Source organism: Triturus cristatus, chromosome 2_2, assembly GCF_964204655.1.
Source record: "Triturus cristatus chromosome 2_2, aTriCri1.1, whole genome shotgun sequence".
In the NCBI taxonomy this organism is placed as follows: Eukaryota; Metazoa; Chordata; class Amphibia; order Caudata; family Salamandridae; genus Triturus; species Triturus cristatus.
Window position 1 is genome coordinate 303,685,006 of NC_140582.1, and position 18,191 is coordinate 303,703,196.

Consider the following 18,191-nt stretch of genomic DNA (forward strand, 5'->3'; position numbering starts at 1 on the left):
CCTTGCACCGGTGGCAGCTTACCTTCGCCTTCAGGGAATTCAAATCTTTCCCTACCTAGACGACTGCCTTCTAAAGGCAAAGTCCTTCGAACTGGCGTCAACGCAAACTCTGGTCTGCAGCTCCCTGTTCCAATCTCTGGGCCTCACGCTCAACTTAGACAAATCTCAGTTGCACCCAGCTCAAAGCAGACTGTTCTTGGGTGCCATTCTGGATACAACTCTAGGGAAAGCTTTTGTGTCGCACGAACGACGACAACGTCTTCGCAATCTAGCGGCCTCTAGCCATCTAAAAGAGTTTGTTTCTGTCCGACAGTTGAAGTGTTTCCTAGGGATGTTGTCGTCCTGCATTCTTCTAGTCCCTCACTGCCGCCTGAATATGAGACCTGTCCAAGAAGAACTGGACAATCAATGGGCTCAGGTCTCAGGCAATTTCAACGACCTAGTCAGAGTCACTCATCGCCTCAAAAAGGCTCTTTTATGGTGGACTCACGAAGAACATGTCTCCTCTGGGCGTCCTTTTCTGACGGACTCTCCACAATTCACCCTTACCACCGACGCCTCTCTCGAAGGTTGGTGCGCTCACCTGCAGGGTCTTACTGTGAAAGGCAGGTGGTCTGTTCATCAAAAGACAAGACACATCAACCTGTTAGAATTACTGGCCATTTTTCTGGCTCTGAAAGCTTTTCGAAGCATCATTTACGGAAGCACGGTATTGATCAGGACGGACAACACAACGTACATGCACTATATCAACAAGCAAGAAGGCACGAGGTCCGTTCTGTTGTCCCTTCAGGCCCAAAAGATTTGGAAGTGGGCGATTCAACACCACATCGCCCTCACTGCAGTCCATGTTCCGGGAGCGTCCAACGTCCTTGCGGATTCCCTAAGCAGATCCTCCACGACCAATCACGAATGGGAATTGCACCAACCCATTCTGGATCGCATATTCCAGCTATGGGGTCCCCCGAATCTGGATCTCTTCGCAACCTATCTGAACCGGAAATGCCAGTTCTACGCAAGTTGGCTTACCCAAAATTTATGCTTACGCCTTTCCACCGATACCTCTAGTCCCCAAGGTCCTACGGAAAATAAGGAGAGAACCCTGTCGGCTCATCCTAATAGCCCCCCGATGGCCTCGACAAATATGGTTCACGGAGCTGCTGCTACTGTCTCAGTGCGAACCAATCATGCTTCGTCCTCTTCCAAATCTCTTGACCATGGAACACGGTCAAATTTGCCATCCCGATCCTGCGTCTCTACACTTAGCAGCTTGGAACCTGAGCACTCTGAATTTGTGAATATGGACATCCCTTTGGAGTGCAGAGAAGTATTGGCAAAGGCTAGAGCTTCCTCTACTGTAAAAACTTACAAACTCAAATGGAAACGCTTTTGTTCATGGTGCAGTGATGCCAAAATTCATCCTATCCATTCTAAGCCTGAACAACTACTACCTTTCTTTTTGCACCTAGCAAAATCAGGCCTGTCATATGCTACCCTTAAAGTCTTTTTAGCGGCAATCTCACGATTCCGCCAAGATGGCTCGAACTCCCTTTACTCGTCAAGAGTAATGAAACAATTCTTCAAAGGACTTTTTCGTATGTTTCCTCCGATACGTCGGCCTCCTCCTCCTTGGCATCTAAACATGGTATTGGCGCAGCTCATGAAATCGCCATTCGAGCCAATACATAAGGTCAGCCTCAAACATGTCACCTGGAAGACTTCTCTTCTCCTGGCGCTTACATCCTCACGCCGGGTCAGTGACTTGCAAGCATTTACCATTAACCCACCTTTTCTTCAATTTACTAAAGACTCTGTTCTGCTTCGCACCAATCCGGCCTATATCCCTAAGGTGCCATCTGATTTCCACCTCAATCAGCCGGTTGTTTTAAAAAAATGTTTTCCTAATCCTCAAACTTTTGCAGAAAAGTCACTTCATTCTTTGGATGTCAAGAGATGTCTCAAATTTTATCTTCAAAGAACTGCTGCCATTCGTAAAACTGACCAACTCTTTGTCGCCTACGGGCGAATGCGGCAAGGTCATCCTGTCACCAAACAATCTATAGCACGTTGGATATCCTCTGCTATTGCCTTTTGCCATCAACAAGCAGGAAAACCTCTCGCTGCTGCTGTGAAAGCGCACTCCACGAGGAAGGTTTCTTCTTCCACTGCGTTTTTTGCTGGAGTCCCTCTTCAATCCATCTGTAGAGCGGCGACATGGTCCAGCAGACACACCTTTACGAGACACTACTGTCTGGATGCTGCAGACAACACGGATACAGCTGTAGGACAGGCAGTCCTGCGTAATCTTTTTAAATAAGGTGAGCCTCTGTTGCTTCCCTCCTACTGCATACAAGGTACTTTTATTTCTTTATATATTTACGTATAAGATGTATATATATATATCTATATATATTTATATATCTGTTATATAGTTAGACATCTATTTTTTTTGCATATAATCTTTGCACTGTCTATACTACTATCTGGCTTCTTATGTACCTTGTATTATTCTGCTACCACTGCTCACTACTCTTATTCAAGCATGTGAATCTATGAAAGACACCCCAATACTGGAGAAGAACAAAAGTTACTTACCTGTAAACTGTGGTTCTCCAGTATTGGTGTCTTTCATAGATTCACATGCGACCCACCCACCTCCCCTCAGAGGCTCTTCCTTGTATTTGACTATGTGACTCTTGTGCTACGAAAATCTGAGAGCCTGAGTCTCTGGGGAGAGGGTTCTAGAGGGTGCGGACACCTGATTGGCTGGATTTGACCTAGAACAAAACAACAGTGATATGTTATAGAAGTGACAAGTTGTCTATCCATGAAAACTCTATGGTTTTTTCTTTCCTGTAGGCCTAATAGGCTTATGTTATGACTACATTGCTTTGTTATGTACCGTGGGACTCCCACTTCGACGACGGGAATATTCAAGCATGTGAATCTATGAAAGACACCAATACTGGAGAACCACAGTTTACAGGTAAGTAACTTTTGTTCTTATCACTGGGACATCACACACTGCCCAAACAGGAAGTTCAAGTTCTTCTCAAAGGAGCTGTAGTACCCATCCCTCTACATCATCATGGGTTGGGAGTATACTCCCTATTCTTTCTAATCCACAAAAAGGACAAATCTTTATGGCCCATTCTAGACCGAAGGCCCCTAAACCACTACATCTATGAGAGTACCTTCATATGGTCACACTCCAAAATTTGATCTCTCTCCTCCAATAAGGTGACTTGCAGCCCTCCATTTTTTCACATTCCAATACTCCCAGTACATAGCAAATGTCTAAGATTTGTGATAGCATGAAAATGCTACCAATTCAAAGTCCTACCCTTCGGGGCTACTACTGCTCCTCCGGTGTTGCACACATGCCTCACAGTAGTAGCGGCACATCTGTGTAGATGCATGTGTTCCCTTATGTGGACAACTGGCTCATAAAAGCCAGTACTCATTATCTATTCTGGCAACACACACAAGTTACCATAGATCTTCTTCACCAATTAGACCTAAGCGACAGTATGACCAAATCTCACCTTCCAAGTCAACAAATTCAGCCGTATCTGGGTGCAATCCTGAACACCCAACTAGGATTAGCTTATCCTAATTCTGCAAGTAAAAATTTCCAAACAATGTCTTATTTTTAAATCAATCAACATCCCACAGTAAGGACAGTCATGCGGCTCCTAGGCATGATGGCTTTCTGCATTGCTGCATTACTCTATGCTAGTCTTAAAAGGCCTCCATTACAGTAATGCCTAGCGCAACAGTGGTCGGTCACAGAATCATTTAGAAGATCTATTGTTGATAAACGGCCACAATCATCACACTCTGCAGTGTTGGAACACCGTTTAAACCCCTGTTTAAGGGGCAGCCTTTTCTAGGCCCTGTTCTCCACATCACTCTGACAATAGACGCGTCCCTCACAGGCTAGGGTGCACACTTACATGACCTCACAGTTTAGGGTCTTTGAGATTCCAAGCACCAGACTCCCCACATAAACTACCTAGATCTTCAAGCTGTTAACATAGCATTGAAAAGGCTCCTACCTCACCTTTTCAGCAAGCTTGTCCTTGTCTGGACGGACAGTATAGCAACAATAAGGGGAATGGGCGCGCTCACGCCCATCTCAGACCATTTGGCGCTGGGCCCTTTATCACGGCATTCATCTGTTAGCGGAACACCTTTTGGGAACAGACTGATTTTCTGACCTCAGCAGGATGCGTCAAGTCCACGAATGGGAACTCCACCTGCAAGTCCTCTGGTTCATTGTGACTGTAAATTCTTATTTTTTTACCAGACAAATTTGTGCAGTTAGCGCACCACAACTTTTATATATCTAAATCTATAGATCTAGATGTTATAGCAGCACCAGCAAACATGAGATGGTGCTCTGCTTCACATTAAATTAACATATTCTAATTATTTTTTCTATCGGTTGACGTTTTCCAGTTTAAAATAGACTTAATATTTTGTAACCCTCTATGCCATTTGGTTTAGCACCGAAATTCCCAGTTCTTAAACAATATGTTTCTGGGTTTCCGTGACCCCAGAGTCTGCGCTCATAGGTGTCAATCTTTTTTTGCTCTGCTTATGTTCCAGTATAAAATATTTTTACATCGTGTAGTGTGCTTAAAATGTCTTTATTTGTATGCTTACTCTAACTGTACTGGGCCCTTTACTATTAGACTGAAGTGTTGCCAAGACCACGGAGGCAATGATCCTCTGACTATTCCTCAGCCGACGGGCCAAGACCACGGAGGCAATGATCCTCTGACTATTCCTCAGCTGACGGGAGGGGTGGAAATTAGTGTGACCAGGCTCCATGTTAGCTGTACAATGAGGACCATTAATTGTCAGCTAAATGACAGGTTTGAAATCTACTTTAGATGCACCACTCAAGACATACTGTAGAAATAAAGAATAGCAACTTTAAGAGCCAACCGCCTAAACAAGTTAAGTAGTGAGGATGATGCAAACCAAGAGCTCCACAATAGCTAAACAGAACAAAAGAAGCAAACTTGATGTTCTGACAGAGCTTGTTGATTCTCCCTACAGCACATTTAAAACATCAGTACAATAGCACAGTTTCAACAGAAGAACCAACACGACTCAATTGACTCGAGACCAATTTAGATTAAATTGGTTATTGTATTAACGAAGTAAAATTCATCAAAATAATAGGCAGTTTCCTAAGGACTTCAGTCAAGAATATCACAGCTTGTATTAGAGCACCAAGCATATCAGTTAGTCCAACCAAGACAGAAGAATGGTTCAAATTTCTAAATGCTCAGGCTCTATGGAAGCAAGGGGGAAAGTTCAGACTCAGTCCATTAGGGGTGAGTCCATTAGCTTGAAGCTAAAGATATATTGAAAAATTTGAAAAATGGTTCGGTAAAGGTCTGTCCATCAGCTACAGATTGTAGCATCGACAAACAGTCCAAAGCGAAAGATAATTCAGCATAGCATCCTCTCCTACAGTAAAAAGAAAAGTATGGCGTTCAATGCCCTTCTTTTAGAGTTTCTTCTTTTATAGAGTTAACAATGTCCAGTGGCATGGCATCACATTAACATCGAAAGTCTATCAAATGTCCACACTCGACCTAAAATGATTGTAACATTAAGCTAGTTTCCCATGCTTGTCATGAGAAATGAACATGGAGTCCACATGAGCCTAACATTGGTGGAGAAGTAATGCAAAGTTGTGACTTATAGCCGTATCTGAAATTCTATTCCCACAGGAATATTCCACTGGGAACGTTAAAAAAGCATTTAAAGAATGTTACGGTGTAGAAGGTTACAGGACAAACGAGTAACATTACTTGCAAAGAAGGGTCTATTATATTAAATCAGGGTAAAGGTCAGCACAAGAGAATCATTTCATAAATTAGCGTTGCGCTATGCTCTTCACACAGCAGAACAATTTTTATCATGCATTAATAAGCAACATATACACTAAAATTCCATTATCTCAACTCTTTTATATGTATTAGTGTTGGCTTATAAATGTTTTTTCTTCATCCCGCCTTTTAAAGGATGCTTTTACGATTCCTCTACTACACTCGTCTGTTTTGTGTTTCACTGAGTAACATTTGCAATGTGTACGTTCAACCTTTCTTCTCTTCTATGTTTAAGCATCTCATGTATTATGATTTCAAAAATTAGGCTGGATCAATAGTATATTTCCTTTTAATAAAACCAGTCGCCAATTCAGGGTATGAATTATTTTGTGTTGCCCAATTTGTTGTCTGAAGTTTACTCGACTTTCTTTTAGGCATTACTTACTTGCCAATAAAATTTCAATCGCTGGTAATTTATTATTTTCTTTTAATGTAAAAAGACTAAAGGTATTTTACATTGTCTTGTTAGCAGAATGATGTGTTAAAGATTACTGAACAGCTTGCTAAATGTGTTTTGCAGGTTGGACAATCTGCTGAACATGGCGTATGGAGTAAAGAGGTAATACATTTATGTAAAATTTGGCTGTAAAATGATGCGGTAGTCTTTGTCATTTGTCAGTGTCCACAGCAAATGTCTCTACTGTATATCTGCCTTTTGTCATTGTTTGTTTGCCTTCAGTGGAATACTGACGTCTTATCACATATGATCATTTGTTTAAAGAGACATTCGCAGCGTTAGCAGATTCACGACACAAGTATATTCCTCAGATTGTAGGATGGTCACCATAAACTTGGAAATTTCTAAAATAGTACTAGTTGCAAGCATACACCTAATCAGTTGCATTTACTCAAGGTCTTAATGTAAATCTTTTGAAAATCTTCTGAAATGTTAGTCACTCTTGCATTTACTTATCTTGCAACCTTTATGGATCAGAACTATGCCCCTCATCTGATCTTGCTTTCAAAATGCTTGCTTTAAAAAAAAAAAATGTTCAACATTTATATTATATTATTTCTGTATAAATCAAGTGCATTACTGTTTTTCCTTTTTGTAGTCTCCGTTGTACGATTGTTAGGCTGGCCATAATTTGGAAAGAGTTAACTATGTTCAAATTTTATATAAAGCATACTGAATTTATAGCAATTAATTGATAATCTAAAAAGGAGTCCTGTCATTCACATCACTAGCATAATTACTTCAGAATTCGTTCTCAGGGTAGTTTACAGTAGTTTATTGGTTGATCTTGCCATATTCTAATTTCTTAATTTCCTGCCTTTTGTGCAGTATCACTCCATCTTCCGCCAACGTGCCTGCACATTTAACCTGCTGTTCATATATGTGCCTGCTTTCCCAGCTAGTCTTTTCCACCTCATAATAGGAAATATGTCAGTATCATTGGAATGTTCAAATTCTGGCCGTGTATTAAGCAGAATTAATCTGTACAGCAACCCATTATATTTGTGTGGTATTGTTACAGCCAGCTCAACTCTTTTCGCATGTCATAAGATATTGTATTGAATGATTTTTGGTTCAGCCCCTTGCTCATAGTTAGATGGCTTTCTTGCATATCTGTTTTAGTCTCTTGGTTGTACAGTTTGATTCACTTCTTGGACCACCAATGGAAGGGTATACCTTGTTTATGGTGGTGGTCCAGAGTGCAGCTGAGGCATTAGATTTGCAGCTACCCACCATAGAAACAAAGCAAATGTCGTAACTGATTTAAGGCCTGGGTCAACTACTTCTGAACCCTTGCTTCCCTTTAATGACGTCCCCTCAGTGATACTTTGATGGCTGCGCAGTAGAAGCCTTGTTCTTGACTGCCGGTGAATAGGCAAGTGGCCAAATGTCTCAAACTGAAGCCTGGTGACTCATATTTTCTCACCTAGTACCACATTCCAGAAAGCCCTATTGTGCAGCCCTCAATCAGTAAAGTGATTCAGAAATATTTTCTAGCTACTCCTCTGGAGAGGAAAGCCAATAAGTCTGAGGTCTTTAGAGCGCTCTGCTACAGCAGTGTTTTTCTCTCTCACATTGGGATTTGTTGATGATTGCTGGGTCAATGCTCATACCTTGGGACCTTGCTAGCAAGTCCTTTTCAACAATTATGGAACACCGTATAGTATTCTTGGCTCAGACAAGTTATGATGGGCAGGATGTGTCTAAATAAGTCATCTGCACAGGTGTGGATACTACAGATTGCATTGGAAGGGTAGTTGATACTACTGTTGCACTTCATTGACACTTATAGATAGTTTCCACAGTATTTTCCAGCAATGAACAGACCTCCCCCATAGATGTGCTCTTTGGTTCCTGCCTTTTCAGTGAGAAGGTGAAGACTCTGTTGGAGTGCTTTAAGGACATTTGAGATACGTTGACCCCTGCTAGATATTGCCTGCATCACTTTGAACATTTAGGGACTGTTCCAGAATATTGACTTCTGAAATAGACAGTTAGGTTTAGATTCCTTACCTTAGAATTACACCCAGGCATCAGACTGTATTTGGGGAAATTTTTTCTTAGTACCCCTGGGCCTCGGTAGGTGGCGTCCGTCGACTCCGGTGTCGTGATCGCCGGGATGACACCATTTTCGAGTCTTCAACTTCTGGCACCCGAGGGATGTCCTATCGTCGGGCCGGCTTTAAACCCTGCGAGGCCTGTCACAAACTGATGTCTGTGACCGAATCTCACCTCGTGTGCCTTTGGTGTCTGGAGTGGGAACACGACCCAAAGTAGTGCTCGGACTGCCAGGCCATGAATCCTAAGTCTTTGCAGGAGCAGTCCCTAAAGCTCTTGGAGGCCTGGTAGTTGCTCTGCGTCGCTCCTGGTCCAGCTTGAGGGGAAGGTCTCGAGACCGCTCGTGTAGCCATCACACCTATGCCTATGAAGTCCTTGGGTAAGTTGAAGCACAAGAAGAAGTCGAAGAAGCACCGGTGCTCTACACCTTCTCCCAGTCGGTCGGCTGACGCAAAATCTGGAGCGTTGCTGCTGTAATGCTCAGTCTTCGGTCTCTGCCTTTCGGTGATTCCTTCTGGGACGACTCCACGCCTCCCTCCGTTTCCTGGAGCCAACGTCCCCTGCCCAACTTGGTGCATTTTACGAAGCCCTCCATAGTATCTTTGGAGCCCAACTCTGCTGGCGTGCCTTCGGGGACTGTGTAGCCAGTGGCGAGTCCTGGGCATTCAATGCCCGGGGGCGGGGGGTCAGATCCAGGCCTGGAGCTTGATTGACGCCGGTCGACCTTACTTGACCTTCCCCGGAGACGATGCCCCTGTCGTCAGTCGTACCCCCCACCCCAGGCCAGTGCCGTCCCCATCCTCACCCCCGAGATGGACCTGGACCGATGTTGAATCGGACACTGGAGGGTAGTTTTGTTTTCCATTTTATCCCTGGTGTTCCCTGTTGCCCAGAAGGTATTGATGAGTATTGGGAAGGGTTGCTGGACCCTTTGGCAGACCAGCTGGAAGAGCCGGACTGGACAGGACCTGGGTGACGCCAGTGGCTTGGATACTTCCCCAGACTTTAGCATGGTTTCTCCCCCTACCGAAGCTACGAAGGAGGGAGCAAAAGGCAGCCGAAGCCTTGGGCCTGGAGCTCCCTTCAGAGGCGGTCAGGACTAATCTCCTGACAGAGGTGCTTCAGGCTGCGGCAACCTCCTCTGAAACCCTTCTGCCCTTCAACTAAGCCCTCACTGATGTACTTCTGGGCACCTGGTCCAAGCCCAGCACAGGGGCTCCTCAGGAAAGGGCTATTACTCACCGCAACCGACAGGCTCTGGGCGAAGCAGTTTTCCTCATCCCAAAATCCTTCACCCGAGAACTTAGTGATCCAAGCCTTTTCTTCCAAGGGTGCATTCCCTTCTGCAACCCCAGACAGGGAATCCAAGATGCTGAATCATCTTGGGAAGCGCATGTTCTCGTCCTTCAGCTTCGCACTGTGGTACGTGAATACCGCATGCCTCTTGTGCCGATACTCCCATATACTATCTATGGTACGGTCACGCAAGTGCTGCCTCAGTGCCCGTAGGAGGCCCGGGCCATTCTCTTTCAGGCAGTGGCGGATGGGAAAAACGCAGCCAAATTCACGATAAGATGTGGACTGGATACCACCTACTCACTGGACAGAACGATTTCAAAGTCAGTAACCCATAGGTGCTACACCTGGTTGAGGATGTCTGGCTTTTTGGGGATCTCCACTCAACCTTGCTGGACATGCCCTTCGAAGGCCGTCGCCTTTTTGGTGATAAAGCAGACTCTGCACTGTAAGGATTCTCGTTCTATGGCCAGATCCTTGGGCCTCGCTTCCCGTCCACACCAGTCTGCTTTTCCCCCCTTTCGTGGCTACAATCCAGCCACTGCGTGGACGCGAGACCCATTTACCTCGCAGGTCTGGGTGCTAGCAGGCGGGCCAGTCCACCCTTTCACCCCCGCAGCAGCCTCCAAACCCTCCTATTTAAAAACAGTTGATGGACAGAATGCAGAACAATGTCATACATTCACCCCAGTACAGAGATCTGGGCCTAAATCCATCGTTTTTTTGCTCACCATGCCATTCCAGTTTGAACCCAGCCATATACAAATCAGTCTTGACCCTATGCCTCATGGGAACAGTCCAGCCCGAACTGCCAAGCCAGGTCCTCCCTAGACTGGAAACCAGCATCCTAGGACTGGTTTCGGGCTTTCACCCCAATTCAGCCATGATAGCTTGATTCCAGTGGCATGGAGAGCACGGGACCCACGTCAGGGCATGCCCGTACCACTCTGGGTCACAAATGCAAAAACAGTTGATGGACAGCATGCAGAACAATGTCCAAACCCTCCTAGTCCAACCCTTCAGGACCATCAATGGCCAGTGGGTGGCAAGATTCACCATCAACTCCCCCACTGGCAATCAATCACATCAGACAGGAGGGTTTTGCAAATAGTCCGAAGGGGCTACTCCCTCCCCTTCGAGACTCAGCCCTCCCTCCATGCCACAGTCTTTTGATCACATGTCAGAGTATCATTTGGCACTTCTCTGCCAGGAAGTCTCAGCTCTCTTGGCCAAGGGAGCTATCAAAAGGATTCCTGCGCCTGAAGTAGGTCATGGTTGCCATTCCCGCTACTTTCTGGTGCCCAAGAAGGACAAAGACCTGCATCCTGTTCTAGACCTCAGGGCCCTCAACTGCTTCCTGAAGTTCAAAATGCTCATGTTGGCTCAGGACCGGTCTGCTCTCGACCCTGGAGACTGGATGGTGGTGTTGGACTTGTAGAAGGCCTATTTCCATATTTCCGTCCTGCCTGTCCACAGACGCTACCTGTGGTTCACGGTATGCCACAAGCCTTTTCAGTTTACCGTGCTCCCCTTAGTCCTAACCAGTGTCCCTCCGGTGTTCACGAAAGTGATGGCGGTGGTTGCAGCTCATCAGCGCAGATCAGGGGTTCCAGTCATCCCCTATCTCGACGACTGGCTGTTAAAGGAGGATTCGCCCTAGGCGGTCGTCTCCCACCTCCAGACTACACGGACCTTCTGCGCTCGCTGGGGTTCACTATAAATGTGCCGAAGCCACACCTGACTCCCTCTCAGACGCTCCCTTTCATTGGAGCTGTTATGGACATAGTGCAGTTTTGGGCATATCCTCCCAAGCAGCGAGTCCCGGATTTTGGTAAGAATGACTAGTCTGGGCCTCATGGCCTCCTGCATCCTGCTGGTTGATCATGCATGGTGCGTCTGCACGGCATCAAGGGAATCTTTCAGACTACGTCAAAATCTCAGAGGGAACTTCATAACAACTGCAGTGGTAGTTAACGGACCAGGATTGGGTCAGAGGCAGATCCCCTCTCCCTTCCCCAACCAGAAGTCACGGTGGTGACTGATGCATCACTTTTGGGATGGGGTGGCCATCTGGGAGAGGCGGAGATCGGAGTAGTCTGGTCTCCGGCAGAAGCCGTGCTCCACATCAACCTGATGGATCTTCGGACGATCCGCCTAGCACTGAAGGCATTCCTTCACTCCCTCAAGGGGAAGGTAGTACATGTGTTCAAACAACACCACCGTCAAGTGGTACTGCTACAAACAAGGGTGTAGTAGTGCAGTGGTCTTGCAAAGATTGCGTGTAAATTTTGAGGCCCCCAATCCCAGATTGATGGCATTTTTTGTGCTACGAGCCCTTTTCTCAGTTTCTTCCTTATAGAAACTATCCCCAGAAGCTCAATTTGCTTCCTGGGCTCCAGTCTCGCACCTATTTTATCAGACATCTCAGATCCTCTATCAGGCCACCTTTGAGAACAACCCTTCTCTAGTGCCTTTAAAATAATGATTTCTTCCTCAGACATTCCATGACCAGCAACAGAAGCTTAAAAATAAACTCCAAGGGGGCTGACAACAGGCCAAGCAAAACACCTTGAGGTAATGGACTTGACCCTGCCAGTAAAGATGGATGGACTTTCTTCAGGGTGACCATTGATGTCCCTTAATTTCAATATCAGCTATAGGTCCTGCTCAATATTCTTCACTAAGATGTTGCTTCAGAAGCCTCCTGAAGTTAAAAACTGCCATTCCCTCCTCAGTGTTGTGGGCCTGCTTATCTACAAGAGATTTCCTCCTGGTTGAGTTAGAATGTACAGGCTTTAATAATGTTCTCCAAAACTGTACTCTAAGCCTCTGTATTGTCTGAAGGACAGTCATTGTTTAATCTTTTACTATTTTTTTAAACACAAGACCCTCCCCATCTGCTAACACTGGGAGACGAGACCAATCTCACCTTTTGAAGGATCCAGAGCCTCTGTCAGGTCTCATGTTGAGGCTGATCCAGTTGCACATAGACCTGAACTGTAAGAGCCCCGATACTTTGCAGCTGTCCCCAGCCTAACGAGTGCACCTACCAAGTTGTGTCCTATACAAATCTTAGGTGTGAAAATCTGTTTCAACGTATGTATCTTTGAGCTTGTTTTGAAAGCGAAGGCTAGCTGAGCAATCTTACTAGGTCAAAGAGGGTGGTAGGGGTCATGTTGTCAATCTTACTTAACATGAGCACGTTTCCAGTTTCCTGCAGTGATGGTGGCATTTCCCAGGCAGCAAGTTTTTTGTACTGAAACCTCTGCTTGGTTATCATGAAGTTCTGTAGAGAATGGAGCCAGCTACAGCTTATTAAGAAGCCTAACTTGGGGCCCTGAATAAAAAAGGTGGCCTTGACTTCGCTTTCAAGGTGTGATGAGTGATGTTCCTGCAACACTACTTTACTGTAAAAGGAGGATCAGGTTAGGGTCAACATCTGGTAGAAGGTAGGGCTTACCAAAAACTGTATGCCTCTGGCATTTGACCTGCTGAGTAAATCTGTGATCTAAATAAGAGCAAGACATGAGCTGATAAATTGGGCCACATTTGGAATGGAAGACCACAACGCTGCTGAAAGGTGCTATATCTTACGACTCCGGTAAAGGTTTGGATGAGCCTGAGCAGTCCATATCATATTGCAGCTTTGTTAAGGAGCCTAAGCCCTTGTACTTGCTGACCACTAGCTGTTTCTATCGGAAAGAGATAATTAGTTATAGATTCCTTACTTTTTTTACTTACCCCCAGGAGTCAGACTGGATCTGGAGAATTTTTTTGTGAGCAGTACCCCTGCACATCGAAAAGTGGAGTCGGTCGGCTCCGCGTTCGTCGTTGGTGTCGTGGTCGCCAGGATGACGGGGCAGTAGCTACTTAGACGCCGCACTCGCGTCCGTTCTTTCTTTTTCTGCGCCAGCCAGCGCAAAACCGGAGAGAGCTGTACCTCGTCACTTTTTGACTGACTTTTCGGGCGATTTTTGTCGACACAGTTTTTGAGTCTTTCAACTCATCGTGCATGTTGGGGATGCCCGGTTTCAAGACTTGCGGTCCCTGACAAAAACTGATGGTGGTGACGGATCCGCACCGCGTGTGCCTGTGGTGCCTGAAACGCGAGCACGATCCAAAGACTTCTTCCAACTGCCGGACCATAAACCCGAAGTCTTTGCGGGAGCGATCCCGAAAGCTTCTCGAGGCCCAGCAGTCTGCTCCGCGCTGTTCGAGGTCCCGGTCACATGGGAGGTCGAGGGGCCAGTCGCCAAGCCACCACTCGTCTTCAAAGTCTTTGCACTCCTCAGGTAAGTTGAAGCACAATAAGTCGTCGAGGCATCATCGCTGTTCGACTTCTCCCTGTCCGTCAGCTGACGCGGCGAGGGATGAGGATGGTGCCCCTCCCGCGGCTCCGCGTACGGAGCCCGAAGGGTTGGCTCAGTTTCCCTCCCTTTACAGGAGCCGGAGCGACCTCTGCCCAGCTTCGAAATTTTACAAAGCAATGCATGCTATCTTTGGGCAGCCCGACTCCGCTGGCGCGCCTTCGGGCCTCACGGACTCGGCTAGGGGCCATGGGCCTTTGACGCGGGCGGCTTCGGCCGCGATACTGCAGTGTCCCCTTGGATCCAGGCTTGGTCTCTTTCGGCAGTGGGGAGAGCCTTTGTTAGATCTATTCGCCACCGAAGAGAACTCGCAATGTCAGCAATTCTGCGCGTTGCAATTTCCAAGGCGGCACTCGCTAGGCGGCGCTTTTCATCGCCAGTGGAGTTGCGGTCTTCTATACGCCTTTCCACCTATACCACTTCTGCCCAGAGTGACGAAGATCAAGCGTGACCGGGCCCAAGTCATTCTTGTGACTCTGGATTGGGCACGAAGAGTCTGGTATCCCGAGCTGTTAAACATGGCCATCGATCCTCCGATCATACTGCCTCTTCGGGAGGATCTTCTGTCGTAGCAGCAGGGGATGGTCTTCCACCCGAACCTGTCCAACCTCCACTTCCTTGCGTGGAGATTGAGCGTCGACAGTTGACAGCCTTCGACCTTCCTCCCAAAGTCTGTGATGTTATCTTGGCAGCCAGGCGTCCCTCCACTAAAACGGAATACGCCTGCAGATGGAATACATTTGTGGCATGGTGCGCAGCAAAGGCTGTGGATCCCCTTTCTGCCCATCTTTCTGAGGTTGTCTTGTTCTTCCTTTCTTTGGCCCAGCAGGGCTCTACTCTGGGCACTCTTGAGCGCTATCTCTTAGCCTTTACAGCCTTTCTTAGGCTTCCTGATCAGCCTTCTCTTTTCAAGTCCCCTGTTGTAAATCACTTTCTTAAGGGCATTACTCCTCTTTTTTCCTCCTGTTCCCTTGGTAATGCCTCAGTGGGACTTGAACTTGGTTCTTACTTTTCTTATGGGCTGTCCCTTTGAGCCGCTCCATAACTGTCCTCTCAGACTTCTCACTTTAAAAACTGCCTTTCTGGTTGCCATCACTTCTGCTTGTAGAGTGAGTGAGCTCCAGACTCTTTCTTCTAAACCTCCTTTTCTGGCCGTTCATCCGGATAAGGTTGTCCTTTGAACTTGTCTCTTTTCTTTCCACTTTGGTCAAACCATTGCTTTGCCCACCTTCTTTCTGCATCTTTCTAAGGAGGAAGAGAGGCTCCACCATCTGGATCCAAAGCATGCGCTTTCCTTTTATTAGGATCGCACCAAGCAGTTCCGGGTGGATGATCAGCTCTTCGTTGGCTATGTGGGCACCAAAAAATGTCGGGCCGTGCACGTACGGCCCCATCTCCAGGTGGGTTGTTTTGTGCATCAAAGTTTGCTACTCTTTGGCAAAGAAGGAGCCTCCAGTGGTATTGCGCGCCCATTCCGCCAGGGCGACGGCAGCTACCACTGCTTTGGGACGGGGAGTCCCCCTCAATGACATGTCAGGCAGCTACGTGGGCATCTCTGCACACGTTCCCAAAGCACTACTGCCTAGACAGCCAAGTCCTGAGAGACTGCTTCTTTGGCCATTCAGTTCACCAGGACTTTCTGGTGTGAACTTGGTTCGCAGACCTTCCTCCGGGGGTTGGTATTGCTGGGGTGTCGATTCAAAAGGTAAGTTATCTATAACCAATTGTTTTTTTTCAGATGAACAAGTTACTTACCTTCAGTAACTATATATCTGTAAGAGACATAGATTAGTTATAGATTCCTTACCGCCCCACCCATCCTCCCCATTCTGTAAACTGACTTCTAGGGTCAGGGAATCCCTTTCATGGGCACTAATTTTGTGCACCAGTGGTCAGTGTCTTGAATGGCTCTGCGCTTCTGCCGTGCAATATTGTGTAAAAGAACTGAGGTCAGCGCGCGAGGGTGGTGTCTAAGTAACTACCGCAATGACATCCCGCCAACGACTAACGCAGAGCTGACTGACGCCACCTTTTTAACTCGCAGGGGTACTGCTGACAAAAAAAATCTCCGGATCCGGTCTGACACCTGGGGGTAATTCAAAAGGTAAGGAATCTATAACTAATCTGTGTCTCACAGATATATAGTTACTGAAGGTAACAATTTCTGTCTCTGCTTGGCCAGTCAGGTACTCCAGGTGTTGACTTTAATACACCAAAAGGAGTAGGGAGTGGTAAAATATCTCTATATGTGGTGGCACGTGCTGTGTGTCCTAATTCTGCCCTCACTCACACAGTTGTGTGTCATGCTTCATCATAGGGCTGCTTCAAAACACTCCCACGCCCCCAACGCCTGGGGTGGAGCAATAGGGAGGGGAAGACCAAACACAACACATAAGAGAAAAAAAATGTATAGAGTGACTGGGATCACTGGAAGTGAGAGTGCAGTGTAAATGAAAACTAGCTCGGAGGTGTCGCTGTGCATACAATTTATTCCTGGACCCTCCGGCCAGGATTAAAAACATGAAGGATGGTGGTGATTGGAAGATGTTATGGGCTCCTTAAACCCCTCCTTACTGCCAATTCGTCAACCTTATCCAGTATTAGGGTATCTTTCATAGATTAACATGTCTGAATCATTCCCCGTTGTTGGGATGGGAGTCCCCGGTACATAAGAAAAGTAATGTCTCACTAGACATATAGAGAAATGGGCCAAAGGCCTCACTTAAGTCACATATCCAGGTCCTTTTGTAATGAGGACCAAACTCTAGAGAACAACCAATCAGCCATCACCACCCTTTGGAACCTTCCTGGAAGGAGCTCTAGTCCCTCAGATTTTCTACCGCACATCGTGCTAAGGGAGTCTCCACTGAGATCTGCTTTGTTTTTCCTTGCTTCTGGAATTCAAGTGGGTTTATCTTCACAATCACTTCTTCTGAGTGAAGTCTACTCTGTCTTCATGTCAGACACGCCTAAGAAAGGCCTTTATAGGCCCTGTGCTTCCTGCAATAAGAAGACTGCATGTCGACGACCAGCATAAAGACTGCCTCTACTGTCTCTATCCGGACCATTCCTCCAAAGACTGTAAGGTATGTCGTACCTTTTAATCAAAGACTCTTAAAGACCGTGAGGGACAGCTTTTAATTTGGCTGCAGAGGCATAAGGACAAAGAATACCCCTTGTCCTCTGAGGAGAGTGAGGGCTCAACGAAGTCTTCAAAAACCTCACAGAAAAGGTCCAGAGATGCTTCTCCAGGTCCTTCTTCGCAGCCCCCTCAAAAGAAGACGCAGAAAAAGTCTTCGGAGGTACATCTTAAGGCTTTGCCGCACAAGGATCCTCCGCTGAGGATTGTACACACCTTTAAAAAGCCTACTTCAGCCCCGTCGATGACCACCTCGTCGACGGTGGCCTAGACGACAGCAAAATCTCCATCTACAGCTGTGGGAGTAACCTAGTCGACGACGACAATCTCTACACTCTTGGCGTCGTCAGCATCAAACTCGACGACGTCATCGTCGACTGCGTCATCGTCGACGGCTGCGGTTCCATTGTCATCGACTATCAAGATAAAATAATTGTTGTCCAAGTCAGTGTCGACGCCACGCTAGACGACGAGCGCATCAACGATGGGTGTTCCATCGACGTCTCTCCCATCGTCAACGATGGTGACTTTGTCGACAACGACTCCGTCGACGGGTACTTCGTCGACGCTACCTTCGTCGACGCGATCATCGGTTCTGTCCATTGGTGTTTCCTCGTCGGCAACGACTACACTGATGACGGCCTCGTCGACGACACCAAAATCAACGGTGGACAGTGCATATGTTCACCTCAAGGTCACTAAAAGAAAGCGGACGCCTTCACTTACATCACCAAGCAGGCAGGGTCCAGCCATTACCTCCGTCACACCTTTTGGACAAGGAGGAGGATTCAGATGAGGGCAGCATGTTCAGGGCTGCAACAAGTCCCTCTGAACTTCATGTCAAGTACCAGGAGGACTCGGACTATGACGAGCAAGACGCAGAAGATCAGGCATATTATCCGGACGACACCCATCTTCGCCAACAACCCATGGTTTGTCTCCCTGTGTCTTTGGTTTCTGACCTC

General features: G+C 46.7%; 1 protein-coding gene across 9 annotated transcripts in view; it reads left to right on the forward strand.

Moving 5' to 3' along the window:
• The window catches only part of ELAVL2 (ELAV like RNA binding protein 2), a 558,243-nt gene that overhangs the window by 509,557 nt on the left and 30,495 nt on the right, over positions 1-18,191 (forward strand). For all 9 annotated transcript variants that reach the window (XM_085641341.1, XM_085641347.1, XM_085641342.1 and 6 more), the window contains one exon: positions 6,430-6,468. In XM_085641341.1, coding sequence (XP_085497467.1) covers positions 6,430-6,468 — 39 coding nt within the window. The remainder of the gene's footprint in view (positions 1-6,429; positions 6,469-18,191) is intronic.